This window comes from Micropterus dolomieu, linkage group LG20 (assembly GCF_021292245.1).
Source record: "Micropterus dolomieu isolate WLL.071019.BEF.003 ecotype Adirondacks linkage group LG20, ASM2129224v1, whole genome shotgun sequence".
NCBI lineage: Eukaryota > Metazoa > Chordata > Actinopteri > Centrarchiformes > Centrarchidae > Micropterus > Micropterus dolomieu.
Window position 1 is genome coordinate 3400877 of NC_060169.1, and position 16846 is coordinate 3417722.

General features: G+C 39.5%; 1 protein-coding gene across 1 annotated transcript; it reads left to right on the plus strand.

The window, feature by feature from the left end:
• The first annotated feature begins 280 nt into the window (after window positions 1-280).
• On the plus strand, window positions 281-16348 carry cdhr5a (cadherin-related family member 5a). The gene is made up of 15 exons (XM_046032120.1): window positions 281-371; window positions 2215-2387; window positions 3477-3536; window positions 3738-3827; window positions 3913-3999; window positions 6391-6498; window positions 6584-6769; window positions 7339-7429; window positions 9094-9191; window positions 9341-9547; window positions 10835-10948; window positions 11051-11117; window positions 11966-12126; window positions 13381-13938; window positions 15945-16348. Exons 1-15 carry the CDS (start codon window positions 281-283, stop codon window positions 15996-15998), a joined length of 2145 nt encoding a protein of 714 aa, XP_045888076.1. The 3' UTR covers window positions 15999-16348.
• The last annotated feature ends 498 nt before the right edge of the window (window positions 16349-16846 follow it).

The window sequence follows — 16846 nt, forward strand, 5'->3', positions numbered from 1 at the left end:
TCTGCTGAATTCCTCCCAGCATGCATCAGGGCCATCAATACAGAATGACCCGTCCAGCTAAAACAGATGCAAGTATTTTAGTAGGAGGCTGCGAGTCCTCTGCTGGCAGGCGCTTGATGCAATATGTGCCCGTAAGATGAAGTCACAAACATTGCAACTGTAGTCGACTCCCACTCGCCGGGCAGCACAGACGGGGCATTATGTGGACGAGTACCAGCTGGTACCACGGTCTCCTCATCCTCCTCGGGACTTCATTTGTTGGTGCCTCTGAAATCAGGACATGGAACTGAAATGGAAGAGCAAACCTGTGAATGTTTTCCTCGGATGCATCATTGCCGTCTGCTTTTGTACGGTTTGTCCGGCTCAAAGACGTGAGTAGAGCTCTGATTTCTGCTGTTGAGGGCGTCTTCTGTCGCTGGCGTGGGCAGCGGGGGGATATGGATGTTGATGAAGCTGCAGAGTGAGAGAGACAGTTGATGTTTTCTTTCCTTCCTTAAAAGCAGTGGTTCCCAACCTACTTGTGAAGAGGGATTTTTCTTTTTCTGAAGGATTTTTAGAGGTCAAAGAATCCAGTATTTCACAGGGAAATAAAAGCAGAAATTAGACAAAAGTCAGAAAAAAATTTAACTCTGTGCAACTTGGGCCCATTGGCGGTTCCTGACCTCCAGATTGAGATCCACTACGAAAAAGGACAGAAAATACAGAAAAAACTGTAACTGTTTGAAAGCGTTAATGTATGAGTATTTTCAGTACACCATAAGAAAAGCTCTCAGTACAATGTGTCAACATGTAGGCAGACATATGACACAATAAATAATTAATAACATTAGAATTTCATTATAAACTAGGTTTAGATTAGGTGTTTGCGCAGTTTAAACAACAATATATAACGTGTTAATTAGTGAGCTTTAGAGGTGCTAGTAGGCGGACTTTGTTACCACTAGCTGTTTCCTGTGTTTATGCTAAGCAAAGCTAACGGGCTGCTTGTGGTAGCTTTGTATTCACCGCACAGGCATGACGATCTTCTTCACTCTCAGAAAGTGTATTTCTCAAAATGTTGAACTATTCCTTTAAAGTACATCATCAAGTCAGGCAGGATTATTATAGAATATATTTGGCCCTAAAGTGTAGAGGGGCCCTGTGTCCAAGTCTAGTATTAAAACATTCACGATTTTAGTTTATAGTCTCACGTGGTATTCTGGGCTGCTGCGTGTACACACAATGATAATGGGGTGGGAGAGCGGGGATCCGGTTTATGCAACTGTGGAAGTACTGCATCTATATACTTTATACAGCCTAATATACTCAGTTTTAAGGTATAATGTTTTAATGTTGTGGCATGAAGAGTTTAGGATATAAACGTAGATGTTATACACATGTATTTGTGTGTGTGTGTGTGTGTAATAGGCAGTGGTGGAGGAAATATTCGTCCTTTACTTAAGTAAGAGTACTATTAACACACTGCATTGAAAATGTTTCTTAAGTAAAAGAATATGTACTTAAAGTATTGAAGGTAAAAGTACTCGGTGCAGTAAAATGTCCCCTGTGACTGTTACACTATTACACATTCTATCGTCAGATTATTATTCCTCGTGCGTTCATGTAAAAGCAGGATTTTACTTTTGTAGTTGTTTAGCTGGAGCAAATTTTTGATTATTGAATGATTACCTTCATTATGGATTAATCTGCTGATCTTTGCAATGCTTGCTGTGTCCAAACCTCAACATTATTAACAAACGTTACAATTATTTAAAGGAAAAACGGCAAATCTTCACACGTGAGAAGCTGAAACCATGAAACGTTTTTACAGGGAAAATTACTTTATTTTCTGTCAATTGACTAATTGATTAATCGTTTCAGCTGTACTTGGACATTGTCATATGTTTTGTGTGCAAAAAAACTTATGTAACTAGTTACTAAAGGTGTCAGATTAAATGTAGTGAAGTAAAATTTATAATATTTCCTTCTGAGATTGGTGGGGTAGAAATAGAAAGAGGCATGAAAATAATATACTCAAAAGTACCTTTGTACTTAAGTACAGTACTTGAGTAAATGTAGTTTCCCAAAGTCAACACACTTGGTAATAATCATCCCTGCATGTTCTGTAGTTCTTTATCTCTTTAGTTCCTGTTTTTTCTTCACACAAATCTTCAACACATTTGATCAGGATCTTGTGAGGGGCCTGATGCTGACTGTCACTCTCACCTCTCTCAGTTTGCACGGTTCCTCCGGGCCCCGTGACGGTCCCAGAAAACTACACGGCTGACGTCCAGCTGGTAAAAATCAGCTCCAGCAGTGACGTAATACTTACGGTCTCGGTGAACCCCGAAGATCTGTTCTACCTGAAAGGGAACGCCCTGATGGTGAAGAAAGGACTGGACTATGAGGTGATTATTGTGAAACTGAAACTGGATATGTGAGAGTTTAAAACTGATATTGTAATGGTGATATTGATTTGATTTGAAATAAATACCAATACTCTTTTAGTTAAGAATACATTTTTTTCCTGCAATACAGTTTAATCACATGTAATATAAATACACCGACCAGCCATAACATTATGACCACCAACAGGTGATATGAATAACACTGATTATATCATTAATGGCACCTGTCAGTTGCTGGGATATATTGGGCAGCAGGTGAACATTGTGTCCTAGTAGCTGAAGGGTAGGTGAGTGACTTTGACGTGGACCAAACTGTTATGGCTAGACGACTGGGTCAGAGCATCTCCAAAACAGTCTGCTGTGGTGAGTACCTTTCAAATGTGGTCAAAGGAAGGACAAAACGGTGAACCAGTGACACGGTCATAGGCGGCCAAGGCTCACTGATGCATGTGGAGAGCAAAAGCTGGCCCGTGTGGTCCGACCCAACAGATGAGCTACTGTAGGTCAAATTGCTGAAGAAGTTGATGCTGGTTCTGATAACGCACAGAGCATACACAGTGGAGTCCAGGTCTCGACGGGTCGGGGCTGTTTTGGCAGCAAAAGGGAGACCTACATTATGAGCAGGTGTTCTTAATGTTATGGCTGAGTGGTGTAATGTCCTAGCATGAAAAATGGAGGTTATCATTTGTTTTCAAGGTGCAGTTTTGGACACACAGTGGCTCAGGATAAACGAAATGTAGTTCAGATTTGTTACAGATCTATGTCTATCTATGTATCTTGTTAAGATTTACTTGCATCATCATAAACTGAAGACACGTTGACGCCCTGTGGTGTGGGACCTGTATAGCCAGGATGTAACAACATGAAGATTGTTGTATTAAATATATCATAGTGTAACTTTAAAATGAACTAAATCAAATTTCAGCATGAATATATTTCATCATTAATTTTAAATCCGGGAAAATGTAACTTCCCACAAGAAAAGTCTTTGAACGTTAATTTACAACATTATGGCAACTTAATTATTATCAGTGCTGGTGTTTAAATTAGATTAATGTCTTTTTATGTAATGTCTGTGTGTTTTGTTAGTCATTGTCCAGTGCAGCTCTGGTGGTGTGGGTGCAGTGCAGCAGAGCAGGCTCCAGATCTGTGAGTACAACAAGTCACATCAAACACAATATCACTGGGTTTGTCAACAAAGAAGCCAAGAATGGATTGTAAACTCATTCACAAGCTCAAGACTCTCTCTCAATTCATGATGTAGACTCTTGCACAATTAAAACCACTATTTCAAAATCTGTGTCTGATTACAAACTGAGCTGATCAGGTCGCTGCTTCGCTGTGTTCCAGGTGAACGAGTCTGTTGAGGTTTTGGTTGAAAATGTGAACGATAACCCCCCGAACTTTGCACAAAACCACTTCGTACTAGAAGTGAATGAGGTGAGTAACGTCGGTATCTCACAGCTGCAGAGCAGCATGTTTCAGGTTTGACCTGATGTTGACTCTTGAGTTTGGTCTCCTGCAGCTCACTCCGGTCAACTCCAGCGTTGGACTGATAGAAGCAACAGACATCGATTCAGAGCCGCTGTACTATCGCCTAGAGTCTGCAACGGTAAGAACAATTGTAACTATGTAGTGACACTGGACTGCAGTCGGTGGTTATATTCTTTTAGAGGACAACAATATAAAGAGATCTGAGTGATTTCGGATGGAAATACCAAAAATATATGTACGTTATGTTTATTTGTTAATCTATTAGGGATAATGCTCATTAATAAATGTTGACATTTTCATAAATGATAAAGCTCAGCAGCTAATTTGCACTCAGAATCCTGATGTAATTAAAAGAGCTCTGTCTCTTAAGATGGTGGTTCCCAACCTGCAGGGTGGGACTCCACACGGGGTCCCTACGAATGTCTTGGGCTGCGTTCAGACAGCAGGCCATAGTGACTAAAGTCTGATTTGTTTATATTCTGATTTGTTAAGCATTAAGGCTTGAGGGTCACAAGGTGATTGATAAGAGGGAGAAAAATATCGGTGATTAAAATTTGAAAACTCAAGGTTGACCTAAATTGCTAAAGAAGGTCTAAAAAACTAATGAGTGAACACTTAAATTTAGAATATTTTATATCACAATTCAGTTGATTTTTTGTAAAATAGAAAACCATCCCCAGTCCTACGGCTCTGAATGTGAGGGGGGCTGAGTATACAGGGTACAAACACTACTACATTACTACTACTATATTGTATGTTATGCCCCTGATACTGTTACCTCTGCAACAATCTGAGAAGAAGTCTGAGACCAAACTCTGTGACGGGGGGGGGGTCTTGGCCCATGAGAATGCCAGTGAAATTATTGGTTAGCCAAAGCTATGGTGATCAAAATCACATGACTTCTCAAATGTCCAGTCACATAAGGGTGGAGCAATCATCAAACAGGAGGCACCTTGTGTAAAGACAACCCAATTGTCAGTGACAGAGAGTGTATGGGGTTGATTGTTCTTATATAGTTTGTATGATGCTTTGGCAATATTGTTACACATTCATGCCAATAAAGCTAATTTGAATTGAATTGGAGTTTTGACAAACTTGATATTAAGGATTATAAATTAATTTTTTAAAATAAAACAATCTTTTGGCCTATTGTGCTAATAAAATGTTTATCCATCAAAAATTAATATAACTTTGTATGTTTAAACTATATATATTTGATAATGAAAAATATATAGTATGGATATAATGTGGTTTCGAAAAGTGGGACAGTATGATTAACCAAATGTGGGACAGTTGTAAAGTACTTCAGTCACTCAAAAAGTGTAGTGGGGCATGGGTTGTGGGACAAATGTGTTTTTTTTATTTTTTTATTTTTTTTTTACAGGGTTTTAGTGGTCATATGCACAATACACGTTTAAGGCCATGGGAAATTGTTATTCTGGATGGAGGTTTGAAGGCTTTTTGTGGTTGTGTGTGTGTGTGTGTGTGTGAAGGGAGTAGGTGTCTTAAAATAAAAATTATACATTATAATAAAAAAATATTTCTGAATTTAAAAAACAATAAAGCCAATCCACTTTTAGTGGAGACAGAGAGATTTTCACACACAGAGCGATAGCCAGAATCAGGGAAAGGATGAGAGAGAAGGCAGGATAAAAGGCATTGTTTGTGTTTGTTGTGAAGTAAAATAAATTAGAGTCAGGAATTCAGGCATTTAACTCTTTTTCTATCTGCATAACATCACATAGGCCTGTTATAACAGTTGCTTAATTTCTCATAATTGCATCAAAACTATCATTATGATATATACAGATTATTTGTTGATGTTCAGTTAGCAATGTTTCATTCATCCATAACCGAGAGGATTACTAACTTAAGAAAATTCTTTTAGATTTTACAGGAATTAAGGTGATTTTTTTTTTTTTTTAATAATGGACTTTCAGTGTCCGACATTAGGAAGTTGCCGATTGTCTCAAAGAATTTACACTAAGAGCACCAATATGTCTGTCATTTCCTTCAGGAATGTGTTATCTGCATATTCTCTTTTGATTTGATTAGAACACATCCTGAGGTTTTTAAAATGATATTGCATGTTGATTTAATACATTGGCTTCACGTCGCAAGATGCCACAGAAGTCTAAAGTTACTTTCTTTTAAGGGGTCACAAGCCAAACACTTTAGGAACCGCTGCCTTCAGATTCCAGTGTGTTATGCAGGTGACATTTAGACCTATGTCCTATTAAAAACCAGTGAGGAAGGCGACTTCTCTCACCATCAGATGTCCCAAAAAAATCCTTCTCAGAGCCTTGATTCTATTTTTATTTCATTCCTCTTCTGTTTCTATATCTTTATTTGCCTGAGTTCATGTTATTGTCGTGGTTTTAACGTGTCGACTTGTTCATCATGTAAATTGCTTTGAAACTTTGTTTTGAAAGATGCTGTATAAATATACTTTATTATTATAATATTATTTAATCTTGTATAATATCTTCCTTTTCTCTGTCTGTTAAAGCAGGATAAATATTTCCGCCTGGAAAACATCAACACTCCAAAGATACTTGTTAAAAGCATCCTGGACTACGATGTTGTACAGAAGATCTCTCTGATTTTACATGTACAGGTACAGTAATCGGTAAAAAAAACAACATCAATGTGGCCGCTTCTTTTTTACCTTTACCTGTGAAATGTGTCGCATCATGTTGCAGGACACGTTCAATGGTTCGGCTTCCAACGAGCCCTTCTTCACATCCGTGGCCACCATCACGGTGCACGTGAAGGACATCGATAACCGGCCCCCGTGGTTTCAGCCTTGTTTGAGGACCAACTTAGGAATCGCCAAACTGTGTGTGAGCTCCGGCTACAGAGGCAAAGTAAATCTCACTGAGAAGGAGGCGAGTGTCTGAATTTATAAAGTTTCACCTCACAGATTTGTCCCCCTCACTTTTATAGTTTCGGATTGGTTCTCTTACTAAAATTTCTCTGAACTTTGTCCTGCCACCACAGTCCAGATAAGAGAATATCAGAGTCAATAAAAATATTGATAGTCATCTGTGTCATTACTTTACAATTAAGGCAAGAGGGTGCTGCAGCGAGAGCTTATCAGACTACCTTGCCCTACCTTGTTGGTGGATTCAGCTTGAAAGGAATAACTACAGACACTATCTGGTGCTGGAAAAACTACTTCCACCTCCACTGCTTGCTTTTTCCCCCCTATTCGCCTAAAAGACGCTTTAATGGATCAGCAATTAAAGATAAGACAGTAAATCACAAAACTCCTTGATATAAATAATACAACATTCATCTACATGTGCATCATTATCCACGTACTTTTAGCCATGTACTTTCAAAGGCTCCACCAAACGTAGCCTTTTTTTTCTCCTTGAATTTAAAGGACAGCTCTACAACCCTCAATATCCCCACCAGTTGATTAAGGATTATTGATGATGGTTTTAATCCACAGGAGGGTCCGTTAGTGCTGGAGCCTGGTCCGGTGTTCGCCAGGGACGGGGACAAGAACAGGAGCGAGCAGATCAGCTATAGAATACTCCGAGGTTTGAATTGAACATAATTTATTTACATGAATTATAGATTTTACTGGTACTATTAGTATAGTAATCTTTTCAGCACCTTCAAAAACTTTTATAAACCATCAGTTACGAAGTGCTAGATAAAAAAAGGATTTGCCGTGAAAATGAAAAACAAAAAAGAGTTGGCAGTGCTTCCTTTTTATGGGCTTTTACTTCCTTTAAGCTTTTAATCAGGAAACATTTTAAAAAGTTCAAATCTTAAAGGCCCTGAAAACCTATTTTCTCAATCGGCTCCTCGCTGTTGGCAACGGGGTCCTACACAAAGTTAGAACATTTGTTTTTTTCACATGACAGATTTCTGTCTTTTGTATTTTTCTCACTGGTTTGAAGAGGACGGGGTTCAGTTGAAATAAGGTGAAATAAGCTGCTGTTGCCAATCAAATCTGATCAATACACACCCACATAGTTCTGATAATCAACATTAATGGATCTTTTTCCAGACTTCAACCATAATTGTTTCTTCTATAGTTATACTTCTTTGGTTATGGACATTTGATGTTGGACATTAACAACTCAACAAGTCCTCCAACCTAAACGACAACATAGGTCGTCTTAAGCAACCTACAAATACCATTCAGACCAGCGTATCCTGCAATAGTGCCCCTACAGGTGGCGTTTCACTTCCTGACTGGACCCACGTTGCATAAATCACGTTACCTAATTGTTAAAGGGTTGGAGTCCCCTTAGGGTTGGAGTCCCCTTAGGGTTGGAGTCCCCTTAGGGTTGGAGTCCCCTTAGGGTTGGAGTCCCCTTAGGGTTAAAGGGTTGGAGTCCCCTTAGGGTTGGAGTCCCCTTAGGGTTAAAGGGTTTGAGTCCCCTTAGGGTTGGAGTCCCCTTAGGGTTAAAGGGTTTGAGTCCCCTTAGGGTTGGAGTCCCCTTAGGGTTAAAGGGTTTTAAGTCCCCTTAGGGTTGGAGTCCCCTTAGTGTTAAAGGGTTGGAGTCCCCTTAAGCCTCGTTCACACTACACAATTTTTAGCCAGATTTGCCACTCGGCGAGCTCGGCGACCGTCAGGCTGCGGTCGGGTATAAATCAGCGGTTGATCGGCGGTCGCATGAAAACGGCTCCCTGATACATCACTGACGTCTGCCAGATATCTGGAATAGTCGGCCGACTCGACATCCACATCCAGCCTACTTTTTCACCACCAAACACGTTTCACTCCTCTCCAGCTCTATCTGTAGCTCAGACAATCCCTGCTACCTGCATGTGTTAATCCATTCTTTTACCCAGATTCTTTGTAATTGTTATCTTTATAATAATAAACAACAGCCCTTTCATGTGCAGGTTCGCACATTTCCCGTTTCAAATTTCACTGTGTTTTCTTGACAAAACGTGGTCTCTGTCAAACTACGGGTGACAGAGTCCTTGTCAGCTCGTGTAGTGTGTGTCCCCTGTCACGTAGTCAACACGTTTGTCAACCACAATTATATTGGTGAGGGTTGGCTAAATACAGACTCCTCAATGAGTGGAATAAACACTCTAAAATAAATAAACTGAACATTATAACCTTAATGAAGGAAGCGTTATTACAAGTTGTATTGCTGGTCCCTCTGAATGATGTGCTGAAGAAATTATGTGGCGTTTGCTTTTGGTCGTTTATGCTTATGGTGTGTTCTTTCATCATCAGGAAATGAGGGAAATATTTTCCAGATTGATGAGGAAACGGGGAACATCACCATGGCTAAAGCTGCTGACATCGTCGGCCCAATAACCCTTACTGTTCTGGTAAAATAAAAATTTTAGATAGATATTCAATGGAAAAACAAACAAATTAAGCTTTTTAGTTACTGCAAGACAAAGAAAGAATCCTTAATTTAAATTAAGAGAGGCATAAACTTGGATAAAACTTTGGTCTCACTCTGCCGGCACATCAGGCGTCGCAGGTGACCAACAGGGATCAGTTCGCTGTGACGCAGGTGACCATCGAGGTGATGAAGAAGAGCAGGAACCCTCCTCGCTTTGAGAAGGAGCGATACGAAGGATTTATCTACAGCAACTCTGTCCCCGAGAGCATGATCCTCCGAGACCGAAGCACCAACCGGCCCTTCAGGGTCCGAGCTCGGGACGAGGATTTCGCCGCTGTGAGTGATCTTTCTGTGTGTGTTGATTTTAATAATTACTACTAATATTGGGTTTTCACTGAATTTCAAAACTAATCTTGTTATGAACCTGTTGCTTTCCAGATATCCTTTAGTTAATCGCTGAATTAGATATATATGAAAACCAGCTTGTCACAGTACTGTCCTGATTGGTTGGACACTTGACTGTTGATTGATTGAGTTTAAGTGAGCCAATCAGGACCAAGTACAGTAAAACACATTTTTAAATTACATTAAATTTAAGCGCTCAGAAGATCATTTTTAAAAGTGTAATCTGTAGTGAAATGAGAATGACAATCCTCATACACCATAAAAAGGCTCTTTTCCCGACCCTGATCAGTATTTCTATATTAAACCTGCAGTGCTGAACTTTTCTCTTCCTCTTCTGACAGTGAGAGTACTTATGACGTAGAGGCTCTGTCATAGTGAGCTGCTTGTTCACTCCTCCTTCAGCTCAGCTCTCGCAAACCAATCATTGCTTTTTGGCGTAACATAACCGGCGAGGGAACATCGCCTCAGACATCAGATGTTAAAACTCTGGTGTACTGCGAGTAGAGAGAGATTTGCCTGGCGGTGAAAGGCTTAATCAGCATTGTGTGAACTCATTTGGCAAGGACTTGACATCGTTCATTTATACGTTAAAGTCCCGCACTCCAGCTCTAACAATGGATCAGAATAGTTTGTGTAATGTGAAAAGGCACAAATTGTAGTGGAAACCCACAGCTAGGCCTAATTATTCCCAACTAAAAACATCGCCAGCTGTTTGGAGCATTTTTGCATCTTTCAGTTAATTGTTTTGGTTTTACAGCCCCAAGCTTTTAGCTTTCATCCGCATCAGGCAGCTGTTTTCAGTGAGGAAACCCAGTGGTGGAGACCAAAAATAACACCAAACTCAGCTCTAGCTTTTGTACCTCATTGCTTTGGTTCTCATCTATGATGTTGTCAGCTTTCAGTCTGTAGGCTGCTTTTTTAAGAAAACCACCTCAGACAACCGAAGCGTACTTCTGGACAGTGTCTGTGTCTAAACCTAAAAGCTAAAGAGCCAGATAATTTTAAACTGAGCTAAAAGGGCAAAATGGTCATCAGGTTAACACACCTGTGTCTCCAAATGAAAGATAATGTTTCTCTGTGTCCTTCAATGTGAGTTTGCTAACCCATTAGCCATAACATTGATAAGTTGGTATCTATCTGCCTCCTAGTGGTCAGAAATCACTAAAATCAGCGTTAAGTGGCCTTCAATAATTTTATTTTTGCATTTTTGTGTGTCAGGGTACAAATCCAGATGTAAAGTATGAAGTTCAGTACAGCAGCTACGTCAACGTGACTGCAGACGGTTTTGTGATCCTGAAGAGAATTGTGAAGACGGAGTCCTTCGCGCTTCAGGTGACTTTTTTTTTAAGTCAAGCACAACAAATATATCTTTGCTTACATTTACTGATATTTTAAGTTATACTTTTTGTTCCTTTTTTTTTTTTCTGAATACAGCTCAGAGCAGTGGACGCAACAACAGGGGAATTTGGAACAGCTGCCCTCTCTGTTCAGGTCATACCTGGTAAGATCATCACGGCTATTCTCTGGGATATTGACTTATTAGTGAGTAAATAGCCACTTTAAAAGCTGTGTGTATGTATGTGTGTATATATATATATATATATATATATATATATATATATATATAGGGGTGGTATCATGCTGTACTGCTTATGGTTGTGTAAGCTGAAGGCGCCACCTGAATTGCTATCTTATTCCATTTTATTGTAATACCATAACCTTCCACCTTTTGTGCATTTTTTTTATATTTCTGCTTTTGTTTTCATTGATTTTCTTTTTTAATTGTATTTTGTCATCTAAAATTTTTTAAATATTTTTTCCTTTTATGTTCATTGATATATTTATATTTCTGCTTTTATCTTCTCATCAGTACATATATATACATATTATATTACAAGCTAAAATTTCTATTTAGGATTAGTCATGTGCCTATTTTTTGTTGTTGTTGTTTTGAAGCTCATTGAGTCCACACTTACTGTAGGAAATGTGCAATATAAATAAAATTTATTTGACTTGTACTGTAAAGATTCTAGACATCAAAATGGTAACAGAATTTCAAATGATCTCTAATCATGTCACCTCTTGGGATTGTGACAACAACTAATTTAACTTAGCATTTTCACATACAATAAGTTGGACCGTTCCCACTGAACATATTTCAAATGTCTTATCTGGAACAACCCACCAATAGGCAGAAATCACTGTAGACATATCACGTAGAACCAAAGCTTAATGCATGTAACTAAACTTTAAATGTCACAATGCATTAAATTATTTATATATTCAAATGAGCGAACCTGGGTAAATCCTAATGATGATGTTATGTCATTCATCTGTCCTCACCTGCAGCGGTGGCCATCCCGTCTCCCTCAAACGTTGGCTACCGTCCGGGCGACATGGCTCTTCTGGGTCTGGTCATGGCAGCTCTGCTGGTCCTCTGCATCATTGTGATTGGCTTCTTGATTTCCCGCTTGTATAAGGGAAACGCCGGCATGGACAAAATATGTGAGGTCAGTGAAGAGTTTCTCATGTTTTCAGCGTTCAGGCATTTTAACACCACAAATGCATCTTGAGGAATGTTTTTTTAAACAGGAAAGGGTTTGTTTGGTTTCCTATTTGTATTATGTGCTGTAAGTGATGGTTGAGTTGTGTGTGCTCATATTAAAGGAATTCTTAGATATATTGCATTTATTGCCGAGAGTTGGATGAGAAGATCGAAACCACTCCGTTATGTGTACGTTAAGAAGTTAAGACATTAAACTTAGCTTAGAATAAAGACTGGAAAGAGGGAGGAAATTTAGCCTGGCTCCATCCAAAGTGAAAATTATTATTAACACATTGAATTTTACAAAAATGTAAAACATTGTGTTTGTGTTCAAGTGTAACTGTACTGTCCCTTGATGAACAGTTTATTCATCCGTCCATTACTTCTGTGTAGCATCTCATCTTAAAACCACAAAGTTCTGTTTTATATTTGTTTGTGTACAGCAAAACAAACAAGATCTAACATGTTAATTATTAAAGGTGTTGGTAAACCTGTTTAACTTAGGAGAGAGCCAGGTTACCTTTCCCCCCTGCTTCCAGAATGTATGCTAAGCTAAGCTAATTGGCACCAGGCCCATACATGACGAGAGTAGTATGAAACTTGTCATGTAAATCTCGGCAAGAAACAAATAAGCTGATTTTCCAAAATAGTATCTCTTGTAAAAGGGAGAATGTGTCTCAAGACTTCCAAGGTAAGTAAAGATTGAATAAAAATAAGATTTAATGATTCCACATTACTGCAGAGTAGTTAGTTCAATAGAGGGAAAAATTACTTTTTAAAATCGGTAAAAGGTCTGAAAGCAAAGTGAAAGACACTTTAATTCTAAGGTCCTTCAATATTATTGTTCATCTGACTTTCTAAAGAAATATTGAAAATAGCAGTCAAAATAAAAATTTTCCTTTGAAACTATTCATGTTTTTTCTAACAGTTTTGAAGCCTTTATTCTCACTGCGTTACAACAGCACCTCCGTACTGTAACGGTTTAGACGTCAGAAACAGACTCCGCTGTTTAATGCTGCATGTGCAAAACTCCTCCTGTGTGGCTTTGATGAATATTTATCAGCTGAAATCCACAGAAGGGCTCTGTGTTAAAACAGAACAAATGAACCTAGCTCACTCTCTGGAACCACGGTGGCATCTGTAACATTGAACAATGCCTCGATATCCTCCATGCTTCATTAACTGCTGTATTAATGAGGGGCCTCTCTCCTGCCTGTAGTGCCTGGGCCCCTGCCTGAAGTCCGACCAGCCCCGGTCCGGCCACAGGGACTCCCTGCAGTACACCAATGATGGCTTCCAGAATGAGGGCGACGCGAGCCGCGGTGGTGCCAGGCGCTGGAACAACGCTCTGCCCAGACGGAGCACCTTCCCCGGGTCACGAGGCCGGGTCATCCCCCTGGAGAGACGGAGCCGCCACTGCTCCTCCTGTGGTGTCTACACGAACCACGTCCCCAAGGGGAGCCCCTCAGTGAGACCGTCCAGGAGAGGGAGAGGAGACGGCGATGAGTACAGCATGAGGTCGATCCTCACCAAGCAGAGGAGGAAGGAGGGCCAGAAGACGGTGTGGTTCAAGGAGAGCGAGGACTCCTCTGACATCGAGGTGGAGATTATCCCAGACACTGTGGGCCGGGTGGAGGAGGAGACTCAGGAGGAGCTGGAGGTGGAGATGGAAGGGGTTGTCAGAGACCCGGCAGCCCCGCGGAGAGAGTCTGACGACGGACAGGAGAGCCAAAGCGAGGAGCAGGACCGTGAAAATACCAGCTCAGAAAAAAAGAAGGCAAGTCAGGAGGAAGAGGGCTGACAGTAAAGGTCAAACTGGAGTCGGAGAAAAAGTTCATGAAACTCAGCTGTTTGTTTTCTCGTCGCTTTTTGGAGAAAGCAGCCTACAGGAGAGGTCTCGGCAGTCCAGGATGACACTTCCATCATCTCTGGATAACCTCAAGTATAGAGTCAAGGATCCAAAAAGTATTTATTTTCTACTGTGAGTATCTTAGAATACAGTGTCTGAGGTAACAACTTTATACAATGTTTAAAAACACATAGTTCTCACTAGTGTTGGCCAAGCATACACTATGGGATGAGATTCTTCTATAACACTTACGGCAAGTTGACCACTCCTTTTTAAAGGTTAGTCTCTCTTTACAAAACTTATTTTTGTATTGTTATCATTTTTATTGGTAATACATTGTACTCACTAAATTAATTGCTAGAATTGCAGCGATATTGCTACAACACAGACAGGACAAAAGACACGTTGCAAACCCTGCAGGGTAGCTGAAGAGAGAAAACAAAGGTTAACAATAAACCTTCTGTTGCAAACATCTATTACAGTTTACAGACCCGCACATACCCAGTGTTTCAGTTACTTAAAACACACAATTTTCCTGTGCAATGAGGGATTATTACTGACAATTCAGGTAACTGGGTTAAAAAAAAAAAATAAAACAGGGAGTGGGAAGTGAAACTGGAATTTTCAGGTTCGGTTCCAGAAGTAAAAAAATCCTATTCCCAATTAAATTTATAATAACTTAAACTAAAAATCCAGCCAAAACATTACTAAAAGTATATTAGGTGGTTCATTCCATAAATCTGGATAAGGATGGTAACTGAAGGGTGGTTTATTCCGGCTTTAACAAACACCATTTCCCAAATGCTCCCAGACCATAACATTACATTAATTAAGCAGATATATTTTTAGCTAAAGTGATTTAGAGTTGCTATATAAGTATATGCACACACGCCCCTGGAGCAACTTGCTGGATCTGTCACAGTGGGAGTCGAACCCTATTCTCTCACACCAAAGGTATGTGTCTTATCCACTGCATCACACTTACACCATCACTGCTTAAAGGTCAGGGCTCAACAGAAGAGGTGAGTTGAGGGTGTGCAATGACAGCAGAGAACAAGAAGAAAGTTGGAAAAATGACTTGAAGACAGCGTTGGTGAGGTTTAAGAAAATGGATGAAAACCAAGTTACGATGTCATAAGTTCCCGCTCTGCCACGCTTGTAAATTTTAATGGGAGCTGATATTTTGTCTTTAACTAAACTGAAATCACAAAGGTCGTGGCAAATGCTTAAGTGGATGCTCCTGATTTGAATGATGACAGTAAACATCAGATACAAGTCCCCCCCCCCCCAACAAAGTTGTAACGCCTGTGGGAATCGTTGCAAATCGATAAGCAATATTGCTTGGTAGTACTTTCTAATAAGGCTCCTTATTTATTTTAAAAGGGTTTGCGAGGGTCGCGACTCACTTGATTATAGATTAATCTGCCCACTATTTTTTAACCAAATAATTATTGTCTATTAAAACCGTGACCAAATGTGACGTCTTCAAATCTCTTGCTTTGTCCAACAGTTCAAAACCCAAAACATTTTATTTAATCTAACACAAGACAAGGAGATGCAGCAAATTGTCACATTCGAGAAGTGCCGACTTGCTAATAAGTTATTAATAACTTCTAACAAGACGTCAGCAAAAGTTAGTGAGTCGTCTGCAATTATCAATGTTAATAAGTCCAGTGGTCAAATGGTTTGTTGGAAACGTCTACCTGATGAACTAAAAAGACAAGTGTTGTTCCTATTAACACACTGTAAAGCATTAGTAATTATTAACCATTAATAAACTTGACATCAAAAGGATGCCTTTTTAGAAAGTGGTAATTAATCGGTTATTGCAATGTTGGATTTACAGGATTTTTATTATTGTTTTGATGTATCGATTAGTCAAGAACAGACATGCCCATCTGCTTATTTTGTTTGTTTCCTAATTGAATTTTCAGGATCTCTACTACACAGTTTACAGTACATCAATTAAAATGCAAAAAGTACCGTGACGAAAGATTTGATCTACATTATCCACTCCTATGTGTCACCGGCAGTCAGGTCAGGAAGTCAGCTGACAACCAACAGGCCAAAAACTAATGATTTCAGTCTGCATACTATCTGTACATGCTTTACTAAACTGAATCAGAAGTGTCTGGAAGAATATATGTGAAGACAAACTTATTTACTGAATACTAAAACAGGTGGGATGTTTTTATGTGGACTGTATTTTATTGAGAATGTTTAGTAAAATAACTACTTTTATGGATAAATCTGTGTATAGTTTACTTTTTGTACATTGAAGTGATTGATGAGTGTTTAAGGGAATAAAAGTTTGAAGGAATCTTGTGATCGCCTAGCTGGTAAACTTAATTTTTCTTGCACACTAATTTTGATTTTTTTTTTTTGGGGAGGGACACTTCTATTTGGAAGAGATTTCTTTTTCTTGCAGCAAGCTAGATGAGAACATTGATACCCTCATGTCTGTCGGTTCAATATGACACTACAACCAACAGCTGGTTAGCTTAGCATCAAGACTAGAAATGTAGGAAAATGGCTACAAGCATTAAGTAGACAAAACAGGTTTGTAAGGGAGGGAGGTTATGTGTTGGATTATTGGCTGTGAGCAGTCTGTTAACAGTCGTCACAATGAGGTTGCACAAAAAAGAAACATCTGTCCAGCCCCCAGTAAAACCCCAACCAAAAACCGTTTTCGCACTTTACGGTTTAAACAAATGTGATAGTCAAGAGCAAAAATATGGGCACCCCTGCATGTCTGTCACATGACGCACTACTTCTCCCAGACAACTGTTGCAATTACAAATGCTTTGGCATTTCATGTTTATTTTGTTTGATTTGC

Coding starts and splice junctions, on each gene's coding strand:
- cdhr5a (XM_046032120.1), top strand. CDS start 281: ATGGAACTGAAATGGAAGAGCAAACCTGTGAATGTTTTCCTCGGATGC. Junction 6,499..6,583: donor CTCTGATTTTACATGTACAG/GTACAGTAATCG, acceptor ATCATGTTGCAG/GACACGTTCAATGGTTCGGC. Junction 9,548..10,834: donor GGGACGAGGATTTCGCCGCT/GTGAGTGATCTT, acceptor TTTGTGTGTCAG/GGTACAAATCCAGATGTAAA.